Source organism: Eurypyga helias, unplaced genomic scaffold, assembly GCF_000690775.1.
Source record: "Eurypyga helias isolate BGI_N326 unplaced genomic scaffold, ASM69077v1 scaffold4271, whole genome shotgun sequence".
NCBI lineage: Eukaryota > Metazoa > Chordata > Aves > Eurypygiformes > Eurypygidae > Eurypyga > Eurypyga helias.
Window position 1 is genome coordinate 6,453 of NW_010228836.1, and position 17,922 is coordinate 24,374.

Below are 17,922 nucleotides of genomic sequence, written 5' to 3' on the forward strand. Positions count from 1 at the left end.
TTGGAGTACATGGTCACATACTATTTGATGTGGTTACAGATAGGCAATCCCTGCTGACAGTGAGATGAGGGATGCATCCAGGCCTAGCTCAACTGTTTGTTCCTGTTCTTGTATGTCTTTGAAGATGTGGATTGTGAATGAGAACAGTTGCATGGTGAAATATGGAAAAGTTATATCTGAGGTCTTGTGGGCAACAGTAGATAGGAACTGGTTTAGGAGTACAAAGCAGTTGTTCTGGTAGAGTGTGTCATTACAAAGGGTTAACAGAGCCAAAGAATTGTACAGGTAGCATGGAAGGTAAGGATGCTATTCCCAGTGGATCTCAGCAGGTGAGCCTGATGCCAGAGAACTCCAACACTCAGTGTCCCACTGGCTGAGCTGTTTCACACCAGCTCGCTTGGCTGCTCATCCTGCCTGCCACCCACTAGGATTATTTTGTACGAGTTTGGAGTTGAATACTGTCGTGCTGCATTTGGAGAGACGTGTGGGGGACGGGAGCAGAGAGGGAGTGGGAATGTGGTGTGCAGATGTGTGAAGGTGAGAGTAAAGCGTATCAGCTACTGGTTCCAGAGGGTGGTGGGCTTTTCCCTTTTTTTTGCCTTTCCCAGCTCTGCTGGTAAAGTCATCGATTGAATAACCCCAACTATCTATCCACATAAGATAAAAGCACCAGAGTACTATGTTAGGGTGTGAATACTCTTAAATATTTAAAAACATAACATTTAACATACTCTTTGCCCTTTTGGCCAGCTGCCCTCAGAGTGGCCTCTATTAAAAAGCTCTTGAGTCCCCAAAGACTTTCTTTGTATTGCACAATACTTTTCTTTTGTTTCCAGTAAACCAGGTTTGAACTGGCAAATTTCTGTGAGTCCTGTAGCCAATTTAATATTTAAAACAGACCTGTTAAGTTAAGCTGGTTTCAGGAATGTCTTGATCCATCCTCCCTCTGCTAACCTGCTGTGCTGACTCAGTGCGTGAGAAGGGGTTGACAGCCCATGGGGACAGGGGAGTGTTCTGTGACTCTGCAGAAGGTCAGGATAGTAAAAGCTCATAAGAGCAAAAAATGATGTACCTAAAGTTTGTGTCAACAATTATTAAAAAAATAAAAATATAATTAGTTGAAGGCACAGCATCTAGTGACCCAAAATGGTAATCTGCACTAAAAACCTTCCTCTGTAATGTCTGTGCATATGGTTTTCAGCCCATTTGAGGTAGAAACTTGCAGAAAAAGGCTCTTAGAACTTAAAACTGTTAATATTTTTTTTTTAAATAATAGTCTTGATATCCTCAATAGAAATACCAAGAAAAGACTGCAAGACATCTGTTCTACTACCGTGAGAGCTATAGGACAACATGCTTTGGTAGTGCTGTACCTGTACTGTGGAGAGTTTGTTACTCTTGCTATTGCTCTCTTCACAAGACAGAACTTAGATTAATGTGGTTGCTGGGACTCCATGGACATACAATTCCAGGTGCATATATCAGGGTGCTGCTGCTGTTGTGTGCTTATGTGCTCAGCTTCAAACTAGGATTCAGCACCTGGGCTGTACTGGTGAATTTTACATAACTTGTTCTCTGCTTGCCTGTACCTTGATTTAAAAAGTGTGTAAATTGATTGAATTGCCCTACATGCAATTAAAACCAGAGAGATTGCATTTCTTTTTATTCACTTGCCAGTGCAGATATATGAGAATGAGAGCACTTTCAGAACCTTCCTTTCAAAACTACTTGTAATCATGCGGCAGATAAGTAACACTTTGGAGGAAAGAGGACCTCCAGCCAAAATAATTTCCAAATCATCTTAAAATGTAATTTATCTTCTTATTTTGCAGCTAGCTATGGACCAAATCCAATTTGCAAAGGCTGTTTATCTTGTTCAAAGGATAATGGGTGCATCAGATGCCAACACAAGTTGTTCTTCTTCCTACGAAGAGAAGGAATGAGACAATATGGTGAATGCTTGCATTCCTAATCAGGGTACTACGGACTCCGAACGCCAGATATGAACAGATGTTCAAGTGAGTTTTTTTGAACACTTACATTCACTTTTATAGGAAAGCTATAATTCACGCTCAGTTTTAAAGATGATGTGTTGCAGAACATGATATTTTCACAGATGTCTCAAGATCATCCTAAAACTTCTTTGCTAAAGAACATCCCAGCTCATTCCAAGATGTGTAACATTCAGCAGATTAAATAGTTGATGTATTAATCTATATTTATTGTTATTACTTTTATTGTACTGACTGCTTTAGTTAGAAGGGAAATTTAGGAAAGAATGGTGATTTAGGCAGATATTCCTAGTTTTAACAAACAAATTCCCATTATTTGAAAATAAAAAGTATTAAGCATTACTTCAACGGTGCCTCATGTAAGTACTAGTCGGTATATGCACTGATATATGGGTGGGCTTCTTGTCATGCTTTTTGTTCGCACACAAATTTCAGGTGACCAGACACCTCTCACCAGACATGCTTTAATATGTAAGTGTTGCTATTTTAATAAAACAGATGTACTATTAAAAGCAAACAAACAACCTTTCACTTTTAGCACTGCATTTTATTTGGAAATTTACAACCTGCTAATGTGCAACAAGATTCCCTGTTTGCATGTTTGTGCCTAGAAACACAACTGTTAAAACCAATGAGTGCTCTGGTATCTCTGCACATTATTTCACTGCTGTCTGGCAGTTGTGCCGGTATCAATTTTTCCATATGCTCATATGTGAAGTATTATCCATATGGATTATTAATCACTGCTATTACCTCTAATTCATTTTTATGTTTGTGTGTGTGTCATAGCCTAAGCAGAATTAGGTCACTGAACCTAAGAACCTGAAGTAAGGAATAGCTTTTTTTTTTTTTTGGCTTCCTGGAATAATCAAGTGTCTGTTGAATGCACAGCACTCTCCCCCTCAGTACTGCGGTGTGTCACTGGGATGCACCACATGTGAGAGTGCATGATGGCTTTCACATCACACACAATCTTGAGACCCATGTGAGGTCATTCTATGGCAGTCTGGGCTAGAGGGGAGCGCTCAAGGCTGTGCTTGTACCCATCCCAGCCCATCCAGTGACATCCCACCTCTTCCTCCCCATTCCCTGCCCAGGCTCCGTGGATATGGTATTCTTCATATTGTGTTCCCAACTGCTATGTAATATTGCTGAGTGCTGCCTAATCAGTACCAGGTGGCTAGGTTTTGATGAAAACTTAAATGAGACCAGTATATGGTTTATGTATCCCTTCTGTAAAGTAATTTAGGATCTTGGCCTTAATTTTCATAGCACATTTGTGAATTCAGCAACTCGTCCACTTTAAACCTTTCAAAAATGGACTGTAAAAAAATCTTGCCTCTATAAAAATGTTATTTTGAATATAGGTACCGTTTTGGGAGACAGATAAATTTCTTCGTATGAGCCTGTACTGTGCTTGTGAGATAGGAAAAGAAATCTGTACTGGCAGTCTTTCTTTACTTTCTTAGGAAAGAAAAAGGTTTTTGCAGAAGGTGGATGGTGAATTCAATATAACTTTTTTCATTTTTACCACTTACAGAAAGTGGCCTTTTCCCCTGAATTACAAGATTGGTTTTGAAGAGCATAAAAGCAGGTTGTGTCCAACCCGTATTGGCATGTGTTGAGCGCTGGATATTAACTCACTCTCATGCCTTTGACAGTCTCCCCTGTGAGAACAATAATGCAGTTGCATTTACTGACCAGTCCTGGTTCCCCTCCAATGATTTTTGTATTGTATATTTTTATTTTAGTATAACTGCCAACTGGTGTATTTAGAAATCATACCTTCATTTTTGTTCTTGGTTTGGTGATCGTGCATGACACATGCGTTGCATTGTGGACACATAGATGTTTTGTGGATTGAAATTGAGCTAAAATAAACATTCTTAAAAAGTAGAATAGGTTTCTTCCTCCTTGATGTTAGATACTTTTAGGTACGCCGAGTTACAGGCTCCATTGCTCAGATAGTATTTTCTCAGCTAAAAATAATAAAAATTCTGGCTATGTTAAAATCCTTCTGGGAGTTACAGGGCTTGAATTACATAAGAAGAAGTGATTTCTGTCCTCTTAATGTCTTTATAGGTACAAAAGCCATTTAACATTTTATTACTGAAACACTTGCCCATTTTTCTAAGAGAAGCTATAGACTGTATTTTTATGGAAAATGTTGACATGATTTAAAAAGCCAAACATAGTTGGTGCCAAATGTAACACAATAAATACCACAGCCAAGTGCAGCAGGTCTAAAATGATAGAAATTTTGAATTTCAAGACTAATTTTCTTTTCTACATGTAAGCAGTATGTGTGTCTTGAATTTGCTAAGTGGTTCTAGACTGTTTTTCTAGTAACAGTGAATCATGTAATTTTGAGACTGCTTGTCTCTTGAAATCAATGTTGAGTTTCCTGCTGGAGATGATTTTGATCCTGAACACGGCAGTGTAAAAATACAGTACATTTGGACACAAAATTGGAAAGTGTTGAGTCTCTTCTGTAGAAGAAGGCCCAAGAGAAGAGCTACGCTGTTAATTTTCCAAGAAATTTTAGTAATTAATGACTTTGAACTGAGCTGCTGCAACAAGAAATAATCTCCTGAGGAAAAAAACTAAAACCAAATTAAAGAGAAAGATGAAATCTGTCACCTGGGTGGGTTGGTTTAACATTGGTCTGATTAATGGATCATGTGTATTTTGAACCATGCAACTTAGCCTGTATCCATAGTAACCTCTACAAATTTAGGGGGAGGAAACACTCATTTTAGAAATTACAACTCCCTTCAGCTTTGGTTGGCTACTCCATTTGTTTAGGTTCACCACCTTTCTCACAGGAGGGCCCAACATTGCTGAAAGTGTAATTTCCCCTTCCATGTGCCTTAAGTAAAAACAAAATAAAGAGAAGCTTTTAAAGTTGGGCATTTATTACATGCATTTAATTCACTGTATTTAGAAAGGTAATAATGTTTTGAAATTTGTTGCAAAATAGCCAGACACAATTAATATATCATGGCTTGACTATTTCTTACATAGCATAGAAGAGCATAAGACCTGAGGCTGTTGTAGCCAGTGCCATTGTAACTGTTTTTCAGAGGGTTTAATTACCACAGGGGCATCATTATTTGCTTTACATAAGATAATTTTTCTGACTTTTTAGAAATAATTTGCATTACTTCTGTGTTTGTTTCCTTCAAATATGTCTTTATCTTTTAAAATCAAGCTTAACATCGCACCTGGTATTTTGAAAATGAAGTCGGACGGCCACAAATTGAGGTCTACCTATCATTATTTTATAGGCTTTTTTTTCTTATTTCTTTCACTCTCTTTTCCTCCTCCAAATGGATTTTGATTTATTTTCTTTTTTTAATTTGGAATTTTTTGATTTTTGGCCTTACTTCGTATTTTGATGAAAGAGTTTGGTTCCATCTGTCTGGCAACAAAAATCATCTTGCACTCTGAATTAAGATTTATTAAATCTGTAATCAATTTAGATTTAATAGGGCAATTGTATACTTGTAAAGTACTAATTGCAAACATTGTGGTTTGGCTTTTATTTAAAAGTTCTCAACTGAAAATGGAGCAAGATTAGAGCACACTGGAAATGTATCACTAAGTGTTTATTTGAGTGAATTTATTTTAAAAAATATCCTCACTACAGTGTTTTATATTTAGGATGTTGTATTCTCAGCACTGCTTTCCATGAAATGCTAGACCTGTAGTACACTTCAGGACTTGTTACGGTCAAATGACTGTGTGTATCATTCTCTAGCTCTCATTTTTAGCCCCTGCCAAAGTTGTAGCTTAAAGATCTTAATTTGTATAAATATAATAATAAACCTGCAACTACACAAGCCACATCTGCTTAGGAAGTTAAATAGCTAGCTATTTATACATATTCCCTTGAAGGCTAAAGCTTTTGTTTATGATTTCCCTCTTCTCCTCACTGTCTCCTCAGTGATTTTCCTGAAAGTTTTGTTCTCTCTTTTTCCATTGGTCTTTCAACTGATACTCCATCCACTCTAAGAAGTACTCACATCTTACCTTGCTTCAGTGTCTTGCCTCTGTTTTTTGCACGTGTTAGCACTAGCAGTCTTTGTCCCTCATGTGTCCTCAAGGTGAGTTCTAAAATGTGCAGTCAGTCTGGATTTTTGAAGTCTGTCCCAGCTCAGGAAATTCTGGAGACAACTAGGACAGAAGGTGGTGCTGGTCCATGACAGGTTGGTGTGGAGTGCCAACAGACACATCAGGATGGCAGCATGAAATTAAGTCTGTAGTATCGATGCTGTTTTACTGAGCAGCAGAGGGGTGGGAGCAGGAGTTGGAACGAGTGTCATCTGCACAGGGATAGTCTGAGGATAGGTGAAGTTGGGACGTTCTGGGATAGGAGATGCAGAGAGATCTGAGGCAAGAAGAGTAAGGCACTGTGATTCAGAGCTCAGTGGGTAAGATAACGTATTAGGTGCTTTGGACCAAGAAACAGTTGCTTCTCCCCAGGCTAACCGACCTCACAAGTTATGGGCCCAGAGACTCCTCTGGGATGATACCTCCATGGAAAGACTGAGTCTGGCCTTCAAAAGGAAAATGCTGACTGTAGTGCATCATCATCTATTACTCTGACTTCTTAAACACAAGGGGATGGCTCAAGCAAGGACCCAATTTCAGTGCAGACTGCAAAGCCCTTCAATTTAGGAATGCCACGTTTCCTTCCCCAGCTTCAGTCTGCAGCTTCCCTTTGCAAAATATGATCATTATCTCTGTCTCAAAGGTGTTCAGAACAATTCAGTACAGCACTCTTTCTTTTGCTAGTGGTTGCTGGTTTCCGCTCATGTAGATCCTCTCACATGTTCTCACTTCCCGTTTGGGCTGAGACAGAGTTAATTTTCTTCATAGTAGCTGGTATGGGGCCATGTTTTGGATTCGTGCTGAAAACAGTGTTGATAATACAGGGATGTTTTAGTTATTGCTGAGCAGTGCTTACACAGTTCAGGCCTTCTTGCTTCTCCACCACCCCACCAGTGAGTAGGCTTTGTTTTCCCAAGTAACTGGTAAATGGGATGGAGCCCTGTTTCCCTGGGGATGGCTGAACACCTGCCTGCCCATGGGAAGTGGTGAATGAATTCTTTGTTTTGCTTTGCTCGCACGTGTGGGTCTTGCTTTACCTGTTAAACTGTCTTAATCTCAACACCTGAGTTTTGTCACTTTTTACTCTTCTGATTCTCTCTCCCATCCCACCCAGAGGGGAGTGATTGTGTGGTGTTTAGGGGCCGTCTGGGGTTAAATCAAAACACTTCCCATACTCATCTGCTCTTCACTGGTATCTGTGTTTCATACGGAGCAGAACTTGCTGGAATCGTTGTTATTAACATGACTAGGAATTGACCAGTTCTCTTTTCCACTCTGCCTACTACAAAATACATTTGTTGTGAAGAGAGTTATGGATGGATAGTTGTCAATTACATTGATTATGTTTAGAAAGGGAGAATGTGACAATAAAAATGTTACAGAATATGGATCTTTCACAAAGGCAAAATAAGGCTTGTGTAAATTTTTCAAGATTATGCATATCAGTAAAACTACTTTACAAATGAGTTACTAATTTTTACAGTTGAGATAGACATCTTCCAACCTTAAAATTAATCATATTGTACTTAGCATGGGAAACTAATATAGTAAACTTTCTTCTTGTTAAGGTATGTTAAAATATGAAGAATATGCATCTCAGTATGGACTATTCTATGCTTTATTTTGGGTTCAAAGGCATTATATTTCTCTATAATTCAGCTTGTTCTGCACCCCCTTGTAAACTGGTGAGAAGTTTACTATGGAAGGATAGTATTTGTTTTGGTAACATTATGCTGTCTGTAATTATAGTACAGAAAGTAGCTGTTTACAGGAGCACATGCTCTTTTTTTTTTTTTACATTCATAGGCATATGCATCTGAGTCTAAACTTAATTCAATATCTGAATTTCTATTTTTAATTCCTGGATTTTTGATTCCTTCTCTAAAATGTTAGTCTCTTAATTCTTTAATGCTTATTTTAAAAGAACAATGGGTAGGAGTGGCTTCTCATGACTGTCAGAAAGCCAAAGCAGGTCACAAAAATCTTTTTTTATCACAGTGGTTCATCTGCTTAAAATTCATCTCTAATTTGGGCATGATTTTTAATCTGGGCTTTCTCCTTCCAGAGTTCTTTTAATACACCATTTATGTAGTTTTCTATAAATATTCTAAGTTTCATCCACACCAATCAGATTTATTTTTTTATGATATAATGGGAAAGGAACATTTGGGTCAATATAAGTGAGATTATAAAGCCTAAATGCAAATATTTTATGGCTGGCTAGCTAAATGCACTTCTTACAGATCTGATTGTTTAAAAAAATTCAGTAGCCTTGTTTCAGTCAAGGTGAGTGCAACCAATCTGGTGTATGTGCAAAAAACTTCAGAAGAATATTATGTCTGAACTGCCATGGGGTGTGACAATTAAGGAAAAGGGGACTTTGGCTCCTCAGTCCTGTACACATTTTATCTTTTGCCAGTCTGTTTCAGTAAGCAAAGTCAGAGATGATTTAAATTTCTGTCTTGAGGTTCTTTTCTGATAATGGCCTTTTTAAAGGGAGGTATTATGATCCTTTTTCTTTTTCTCCTCTGGAGAACCAAAGAATTTGGTCCTTCAGTTTGGTAGGTTTCTTGACCATTGACTGAGGACTGACATACTATTAGCTCATGTAGCTGTTTCTTTCTTGAGGATATTTTGTAACTGCACTCAAGCATGGAGGCACTTTTACCATAATCTACCCTCGTGCTCTAGTGAAATGTCTGTCATTCAGGTTCTTACTCTCCTGTCAGCCTAAATTAAGAGATTGCACACTATCAATACTAAGAGATTGCACAATAGCAGTAGTCTTTTCACTGGAGAAGTTATGTATCTTGTTCCATAAATCAACATTTCGGACCGCTGTTTCGGTTGTTTCAGTTTGTTTCGAACGGAAGATATTTGAGCACAGCACTTCTAATTTCATCCCAGTTTAGTTTGACCAGATGAAGTAGTGACTGCTTTCCACCCTTTCCCCTGGGAGATGAAGACATGGAGCTGTGAATTTATAACCAATCCCATGACAGCTTGTGATTGAAAATAGACTTCTACAAAGTTAGCTTTTCTAACTTTGGAGTACTGCTCTTCTTCAGTTCTCACTTTTCACTTCATAAATATGTATTTATCATGAGTGATTATATCTCTTTAGGGCTTTTAATATTAAGTGTGCCCATTAAATTTGTTGCAGTGGGCTTAGGTCTATCTGATAGGATAAGGAAGTTATTCGTTTAAAACTGCCCTTGCTGAGTCAATTAGGACCTTTGCCAAGGATTTCAGTGAGGTCAGAATGTTGTTCTTCTAGCATTTACATACAAGTCTTGTGGGATGTATGGTGTAGCATTTTAAAAAATGTCACTTTTTTAGAAATAGGCTGTGCTAATCAGACATACCAGCAGATTTCTCTGGGCCTCCCTGCGTCCTTTTTAAGTCTAGTTATGTCAGGATGATACCAGGGGAAGATGTGTGGTCTTCATATGGAGGTGACTTTCAAGGGTATTTTATACCCTCCATGTGGAAGAATGGAAGTAAATATTTGACTTTCTGACTTTCCCAAGATAGAAATACTGGAATGAAAATATGAGATAGTGCTAGAAGAGCTGCAGTCAGAGTGTTATGCTGAGTCTGAGAGGTCCTGGCTATGCAGAGGGTAGTAGAGCCAGTGGCATATAAGGAGACATGATGCTGGGAAGGAATAGAAGGCAGTTGAGTTCTGGTAGGAAGCGGACAGATGAGACACAGTAAATTAAATAAAAGGGAAGGAAGAGGTAGGGACTCACAAGTGTCTGCCACTAACCTACAGATCTCTTGTTGCTAGCTAAATAGGAAGAGCAGCAATGAAGCACCCTTTACTACTTCACTCTCAGGGTCTGAAGATTAGGTTTCCATCCTTGTCATTGTTGCTCTGCAGTGTGGTAGGGCTGCCAAAGGTATGTGACTGCTCTCTGGGGTGGTTCTGCATGACTGGATTTATCAACTCTTTCTTCCCACAGCACCAATCTTACTTTTCCCCGTGTCTACAAAGCTTCTACTAATAGGCTTCCTCTCCTTACTGCTTCTAAAGTCTCCCAGGCAGTTACTGTTGTCTATCTGGAAAACACTAGTGGGCATCATTTTCTATTTATTTTTAGATAAAAGAAATCAAAGTATTTCTGAAGAATACTGTGGTTATGTGATACCTATTTCTTTCCTCTAAAATGCTCTTTGGGTCCAAAATCTTAGCTATGCTCAAGTGTTTTTATCTTGTTTCCTTCGGGTTTTTGGTATTGTAAATTTCTAATCTTTTAAATGAAATAAAAAGAATATACTAGCAATGTGGCTTAACTACTGAAATTATACAGAAAATGAAGCCACTGAACTGGCAAGACAAAGTGGATTTATAACTAGAAAATTGAAATAATAAAATTGCTTTAGACAAGAAACCTCTCGGGATGAAAAAAAATCTCTTTTTGCAGTTTATGTCAATATCAGTAGGCTAAATAGTTAATTTAAAGGGAATCTGAAAGGATTTAGACAGGGGTTTTGAAAAACAGGAAAGAATTTGCTTTCCTCCTTGAGAGTTAGGCATAAGAGGCTGAGATCAGAAAGTCTGAAGGGTTGAAAACTGTGGCAATCATAATAAAGCAGTGCAGGTCATTAACTTTAAAAACTATTTCCTCGTTTTTATTATATTACTTTGTGTAAAGGCTAAAATAATTTTTTAAATGCTGATTTTCTTAATTATTGTATATTATGTCAAACAGCTCTTTTGTAAGTTTCATCTTTATTTATTTATTATCCAATTTATTATTTATATAATAAAATGCAAGAAACTTTCAAATTCTGTAATATACTTCCACTAAGACTTATTACATATAATATACACAGATAACGATGCTGATTGACAATATGAAATACAAAATTTCAAACTGTTGTGTTTAGTTCCAAGCCAATGTATCTTAATATTCATAATGGAGTATCAACATTCTTTGAGTACAACTAAAAATGTTCTCTCTCAGTGTTGGTATATGTAGCTGTAAAACAAAAGAATTTAAAGAATTCATTTATTCTAACTGACCAAGCTCAGTCACAGTTAAAATAATTTATTAATAGCACTTTTATTAAAAAAAAAAAAGGGAGTTTATCCCAAGAGCATTTAAACAATAGAATTTGAAACTGTGGAGGATGTCAAAAAGGAGTAGTTGTCAATCCCAGTTTTTCAGCTACAGTGTGGTCTATTACTGAGTTAAATTACCATTACTATTAACAGCCCATAACCCCAGGCATTGTACTGAGTATCACCCTGGTGCATTCAGAATTCTTAAAACATTCCTAGTATTTTTTCAGTATTTTCCCCTAAATTGCATCTAAAACAGATTAAAGAGTGGTAGGACAAAGGGTAATGGGTTTAAATTGAAAGTGGGGAGATTTAGATTAGATATCAGGAGGAAGTCCTTCACTGAGAGGGTGGGGAGGCCCTGGAACAGGTTGGCCAGAGAAGCTGTGGATGCCCCATCCCTGGATGTCTTCAAGGCCAGGCTGGATGAGGCTTTGAGCAACCTGGTCTAGTGGAAGGGGTCCCTGCCCATGGCAGGGGGGTTGGAACTAGATGATCTTTAAGGTCCCTTCCAACCCAAACTATTCTATGAAATAATAAGCACTTAATGTTTGGATTAATTTATTTTCATAAGAACAAACTGAAAATAAACTGCCTTGGTGGAAATCTCTGCTCAACCTTAACCCAGAAGTCCCTATTAATGCTTCCAAAATATAATCGTGGCAAGTAGTCTACTGTGATACAAAAGACACTGACATAGAAGGCAATTCAAAAAATATAAATAGGATGGGAATTTTGAAGTGTGATCAAGAAACGGAAAGAAGATTGATTAATTCATGTAATGTATAAGTATGGGGTGTTCACATATATATTGTTAAATAGCAGGAGTTTTATGGAGGTTGTCCCCAGAGTAAGGTGAGACAAGCTTTTGCGTGCTAAGTGTGTTGATAGGATATCAAAAGGCAATGTGTACCAAGATTTTTTACATTTAATCCCTCTTCTATCTAAAAAAATTCAAATGGAGTAAACTTTAAACATGTTACTCCCCAGCATATTTTGAAAGCAATATTTAAAACTATTTCAAAAGAATCCTTGAGTCACTTGGATGTGAGGGAGGGTCACATGATGCTGATTTTTCTTTTGATGTGCTGCACCTCATCATTGGACTAAATGATTTGGAAAAAACTTGATGTCTTTTCAAACTGTCTTGTGTGGGTGGGCAAGAGGCAAATATTTTAATGAATATTTGAACGCACTGGATGTTTGATTCAAGCATGGCAATTAATAAAATATTTGCAATACATCTTGTGTGTAACAAACCAGATTTGCAATTAACTATTGCAGCACACATCCAGAGCAGCTCACCTTATAATTTTGCTTTGCAGACACATTAATCGGGGAAAGTGGTTTTGCAGGATCACTGCATAAGCAATTTATCTCCTGTTCTTTGGAGATGGGTTGAAACCCCATGAAGAAGAAATTGTCATTTTGGGAGTTCCCTATAAACTAAACTGTGGAGTAGAAGCCCAACTTGTGCTGCTTATACAAACACAAGTTCTAAAAGCCCTTTTGAGAAACGCTGGATGCTGGAGTTGGTAGAATGAAGATCATGTGAGTGTGTTTAAAAGAGCCTGAAGAGCTTCCCTTTGGCAGTAGAAGACTTCAAATTGCTGTTCACATTCCTTCTAACAACAAAAAAAATGGTGTACCAGCATTTGGAATATTTTTTTATTCTTTTCATGAAGTTTGCCTAATTTATTGTCCAAATGCCACAAGAAATCTGATCTAAAGAGCTTCATATTTCCCTGAGTGCTAATAAAGGATAATTTACAACTGCCACACAGTGTGTTATGGTTTGCCCTGTTTGGGCCTGCTCTGCTTCAAAAATAAATATTAAAATCTGCTTTATAAAGATTGGCTAAATTTGAAGTGTTATTAGGGGATACTTACCAGTAGATATTTCATAAGTCCCTATGGTTTGTGACTACTTTTTTCATAGAAAAGAATGAGGAATAAATGAATGACATGAGTGACCAAAAAAACTAGTATATTGTTGCATGACATGAATGACAACAAATGCTTCCTGCTCTGACTTCAGATAGCTGAAGACAGGATATGGTTAATGTAGTTTGTATGAATTGTGTATGTCAGCTGAAGGATTAGATGTTTTTTGAATTAATTTTAAAATGTTCATTACTGTTCCAAATATAATGGCTTTTACTTTTAATTTTTTTTATCCTTGGAACACTTTTCCCTGGCATTTTTTTTAGGCATGTATGACTGACTTTCATAAGCCTCCATGTAAGTATTTTGGCTTTTCAGGTGTGCATATGACTGTTGATATCTAGTCCATATTCAAGTTGCCATGTTTTGGTATGGAATAGGATGTTTCTATAATTATTCTGGCTGATATTTCCCTTAAATTTTTAGAGAAATCCAATATTTCAAAAGGCAATAGTATTTTTTTTTTACTGTTGATCATACCTTAGTCTCTTAGTCATTTCATAATGCCTTAATAATAAAGAGGCATTATATGTAGAAAAAAGGAGAGTTTTTGCATGGTAGTACATGCATATGTGTAGATAGAAATAATACATGAAAGCAATCTTTCAACTACTTATAGGGTCAACTCGCTGGAAAAAGTATGTATCCTGTTTGCAGTAACAATTAATAAACTGAAGACAGTACATATAATAGACATAAACTTTCCAAAATTAAACAAAAATAATTTACATTGAATATTTTTCCTCCAAAAAGATGTAATTAATTCAAAATTCACTTAACTAGACGTTTTATCTACAGTTTCAATTAAAATATCTTTTTAAAAGGATGTAGGGGAAAATGTGGTAGATAATTACAGTTGACTATAACTTCTCTTATAGATCAGATAAATTTCAGGATGATAGTATTCCTCATTATAGGACTTCTGGTTTTTCTATTTTATTGCTTTATAAGTCCTTTAATTTTTAGTCTTCCTTTAACTTAGCTGTTTTATTGTTCTTTTTGATTCAGGATGCAGAATAGAAAACTGTGACTCCTGCTTTAGCAGAGACTTTTGTACCAAATGCAAAACTGGCTTCTACTCGCACAGAGGCCGCTGCTTCCGAGGATGTCCCCCTGGATTTGCAGCCTTGGAGGAGCTTATGGAATGTGTGGGTGAGTCTTCCAGCACAAGAGTGCTGCTGAAGCAGCTCTTTTGCCAGGTGGACAGGTTCAAATGCTTATGACACTATTTTTAAGCTGATGCTTAGTATTTTCTATCAAGAAATACTGACTAATGGGTTGTGTCTGGATCTCTTTACCCATAATAAAGAATAATAATCATTAGTCTGATGGTTTTATGCTCAGGTTGATGCCAGCTGAAAAGATTATTTCAGGTTCTGTAAGAGATTTTAATTTTGTTTCTAAGTTTTTCCTTTTTAACAGTAAAACTTCAAGAGGTTTTCTGATACTGTATGCTAATTTAAAAGGAAAAAAAAAAAAAAAGAAAACAAGATAAAAAACCACAAAGCCCAGAAGAGTTGCTCACTCATGTTTACTTTTTCTTTATCAGAAGGCTGTGAAGTTGGTCAGTGGAGTGAGTGGGGAACTTGCAGCAGAAATAACAAAACATGTGGATTTAAGTGGGGCCTGGAAACGAGAACAAGACAAATTGTGAAGAAGCCAGCAAAAGACACAATACCGTGCCCAACCATTGCAGAATCCAGACGGTGTAAAATGGCCATGAGGCATTGTCCGGGAGGTAAGCACAGTCCATGCCACAAACATCTTTGAGCTTTCCTTAGCTGAAATCCTACTTATAACTTGAAAAAAACAGCTGTTTCATCCCCGCTGAAGGGGAAATCCCATCTCTGCTCTGCCAGCCAAGGCTGAAAGGCAGCAGAACTATGGTAATCCTAATCTCCCAGGAAAGAGTCTGTTAAATGCCGGGGATCTCTTCAGGTGAGGAATTCACGGAGACTGTCCTGTTGGAAACACCTGCTCTTTAGTATATTTTAATTACAATTATATATGTGACTGGTCTAAGATCCTGTTCCTTTTTCATATCAAATTTAGTTACCAGGCTGCCCCATTAGACACTCAATGTTTTTTTTGCTAACTTACTGTGAAGTAACCAGAGGCAGAGACGCTGTTTACGGGGAAGCTGAAATCAGGCAGGTTCTGGCTGTTGAGGAGATTCCCCCTTTTTAAAAATCTAGAAAATGCTGTGGTTTCCTAATGTTAGAAATTTTGTAATTGAACTTTTAAATTTGATGAAATAAGAGAAAAATGTAAGGTTAGCACTACTGGGAGACTGAAGAACCATAATCCCTGTAAATGTTGGTTGAGAGGCTGTTAATAAATCCTTTCTTCCTAATGTTCTCAGTGCATAAACTCACACAGATGTGTAGGATAAGTGTTGGATTATACCGCTGAGATGGTTGCAGATTGTGATGGATTAAACTAAGCACAGGAAGTAAGGATATTTTTGGTAGAACAGGGACAAATAAAGTGCTTTTGACACATGCTTTCTACTCTGTACATTTTATAGTTACTATTTTTGGTCCACATTTCACAAAAACTTCCGAAACAGATTTTTGCGTATCTGCACAAGAAGAGGAGTTAAATTCAGTTTTCCTACTAACTACTTCAGTTTCATATTTGTCAAGGATTGGGATGTTACCCATCTGGCTGTATGGCTGTGATGCAACTCTAGTTGATGAATAAGAATTTTTTATCACTTACCCAGTATTTGCAGAGTTGTAGAGATACAAGCTGGAATGCAAGTAAAAGATGATTTCACTTCTTTCCTACTGAAGCCAGCAACCTAAGAGGATACACTTTGATTTCAAACATGTTACTCTGTGATATTTTCTTATTGTCAGCACTAATTGATTTAACTGTTATTAACAGATGGGAATGTCAAGCTTGTGTATCTGTTCATTATGTATGTTACCCTGTGGCTTGGGTGTAACATGACTCATACTATAAGAGGTTAGATGAAGAAGATGACTTGGATCATTCAGGCCACCTCCTACCCATGCTGGTCTCTTCCTGATAAGGAGTTTTGTCCTCTTTAGCTCAAAAATCAGGAAAAAAAAAAAGTTAAAAAAGTGATTGTGCTACAAGCAATGGGGAAATTATCAGGCAGAAATGTTCAATGGATAAAACTTGCTGTCTAGAAGTTTCATCATGTGTTTATTATAAATATTCTCTTTTTCCCTCCATTTTTACACATTTCCCATGCTCACCACAGTAAATTAATCATAGGATCATAGAATGGTTTGGGTTGGAAGGAACCTTAAAAATCATCTAGTTAAACCCTTGTATTTTGTTTGTACCCTGGAGGTATTTGCAGCTGCTCTGATGTTTCTTATCAAGTATTACAAAGGCAAGCAAAACAGCTCTTTGTTTTTGTCTTCCATCAGACTGCAGTTCAAGTTATTTAATACATGAATATTACTCTATTTCTAGTAAAAATTGTGTTGTCATATCTGAATGCTTATTACGGACATGAAGAAGGAGAGGTGAAAATGGGATGTATGTCTGCATTAATTTCCTGGGCTCAAAAGAGGAAAGGTATCAGGACAGGCTACAGTGGTTCTTTCCTTAACACACATGTAATTGAATGGATTTCATGCTGCCTGATTGGACATTGGAGGCTTTTTATACAGTAATCTTTCTTCTTTCCATTGCTGCAATAGAATTGAAGACAACATAGAATTATATATATTACTCTATATATTCCATATATTGTACATACATAATATATTGTATCTATTATGTCTATTATATTCTATATAATAGAACTTAAGGAAGAGGAACAGTAAAAATTCACGGTCAGGCTTTCTGTCCTTCTATTGTACTTACATTTCATTATGAATATATGGAAATGATGACTGAAAAGTTTAAAAGTTTGAGGAATATATACTTAAATATAGACAACTTCTAAATATGCAAAGCTGTAAAATGCATGTTAACTAAGTAGTGTGGGTTCTTTTAATCATGTAAGCCACCAGTGACTTGGCAAACATGGAGCTAATGATCCCAGTTTGCAAAAAGTATTTAAGGTAGAATAAGCACTATTTAAACTGTATATACACTTTGGTGAAGATACTAGCTATGTCAATAAAGTATACTAACCCAGTGTAATTTCTAATAGAAGCCATGTAACAGGTATAGTTATCTCTAGTAGGTAGAGAGATTTTCCTTCTTTCTATTTACATATTTCCTCTGAGAGTGCATATCTTAAAATTTCTGGCTTTACAGATTCACAGAGTGGTAGGGGTTGGAAGGGACCTCTAGAGATCCTCTAGTCCAACCCCTCTGCCAGAGCAGGATCACCTAGATTAGATCACACAGGAACAAGTCCAAGCAGCTTTTGAAAGTTTCCAGGGAAGGAGACTCCACCACCCATCTGGGCAGCCTGTTCCAGTGCTTAATTCAACAACCTGCAGTTTAAAGGGTCAAAAATGTTCTTGTGTCATCCCCCTACTCTTCACGAAAGTTTGGTGCTAACATTTGTTTTCTTGTGAAACATCAAAGGAAATCAGGATTTCTCTCTTTTATTATACTTATTTAGAAGAGGCAAACTGAAGAATTTTTAGTTGCCCAACCAACAAAGTCATAGAGTTATTGAATAATACATGTTTGAAGTTACCTGTGGAGGTTACATAGTCCAACCTCCTGCTAAAAGTCGGGTCAGACTAGGTGGTCCAGGGCCATGAATTTGTAGTTTTCTTTGTTGAATTTCATGATGTTCCTTTCAGCTACAATGAGTCTCTTCATAAATGGTAAATAAGAAAAAAA

At 37.1% G+C, this 17,922-nt stretch overlaps 1 protein-coding gene across 1 annotated transcript in view; it reads left to right on the forward strand.

Moving 5' to 3' along the window:
- The first annotated feature begins 1,830 nt into the window (after positions 1-1,830).
- The window catches only part of RSPO2 (R-spondin 2), a 53,314-nt gene continuing 37,222 nt past the window's right edge, over positions 1,831-17,922 (forward strand). Inside the window, exons 1-3 of the mRNA XM_010160155.1 lie at positions 1,831-2,018; positions 14,146-14,289; positions 14,687-14,875. Coding sequence (XP_010158457.1) covers positions 2,003-2,018; positions 14,146-14,289; positions 14,687-14,875 — 349 coding nt within the window. The 5' untranslated portion in view covers positions 1,831-2,002. The remainder of the gene's footprint in view (positions 2,019-14,145; positions 14,290-14,686; positions 14,876-17,922) is intronic.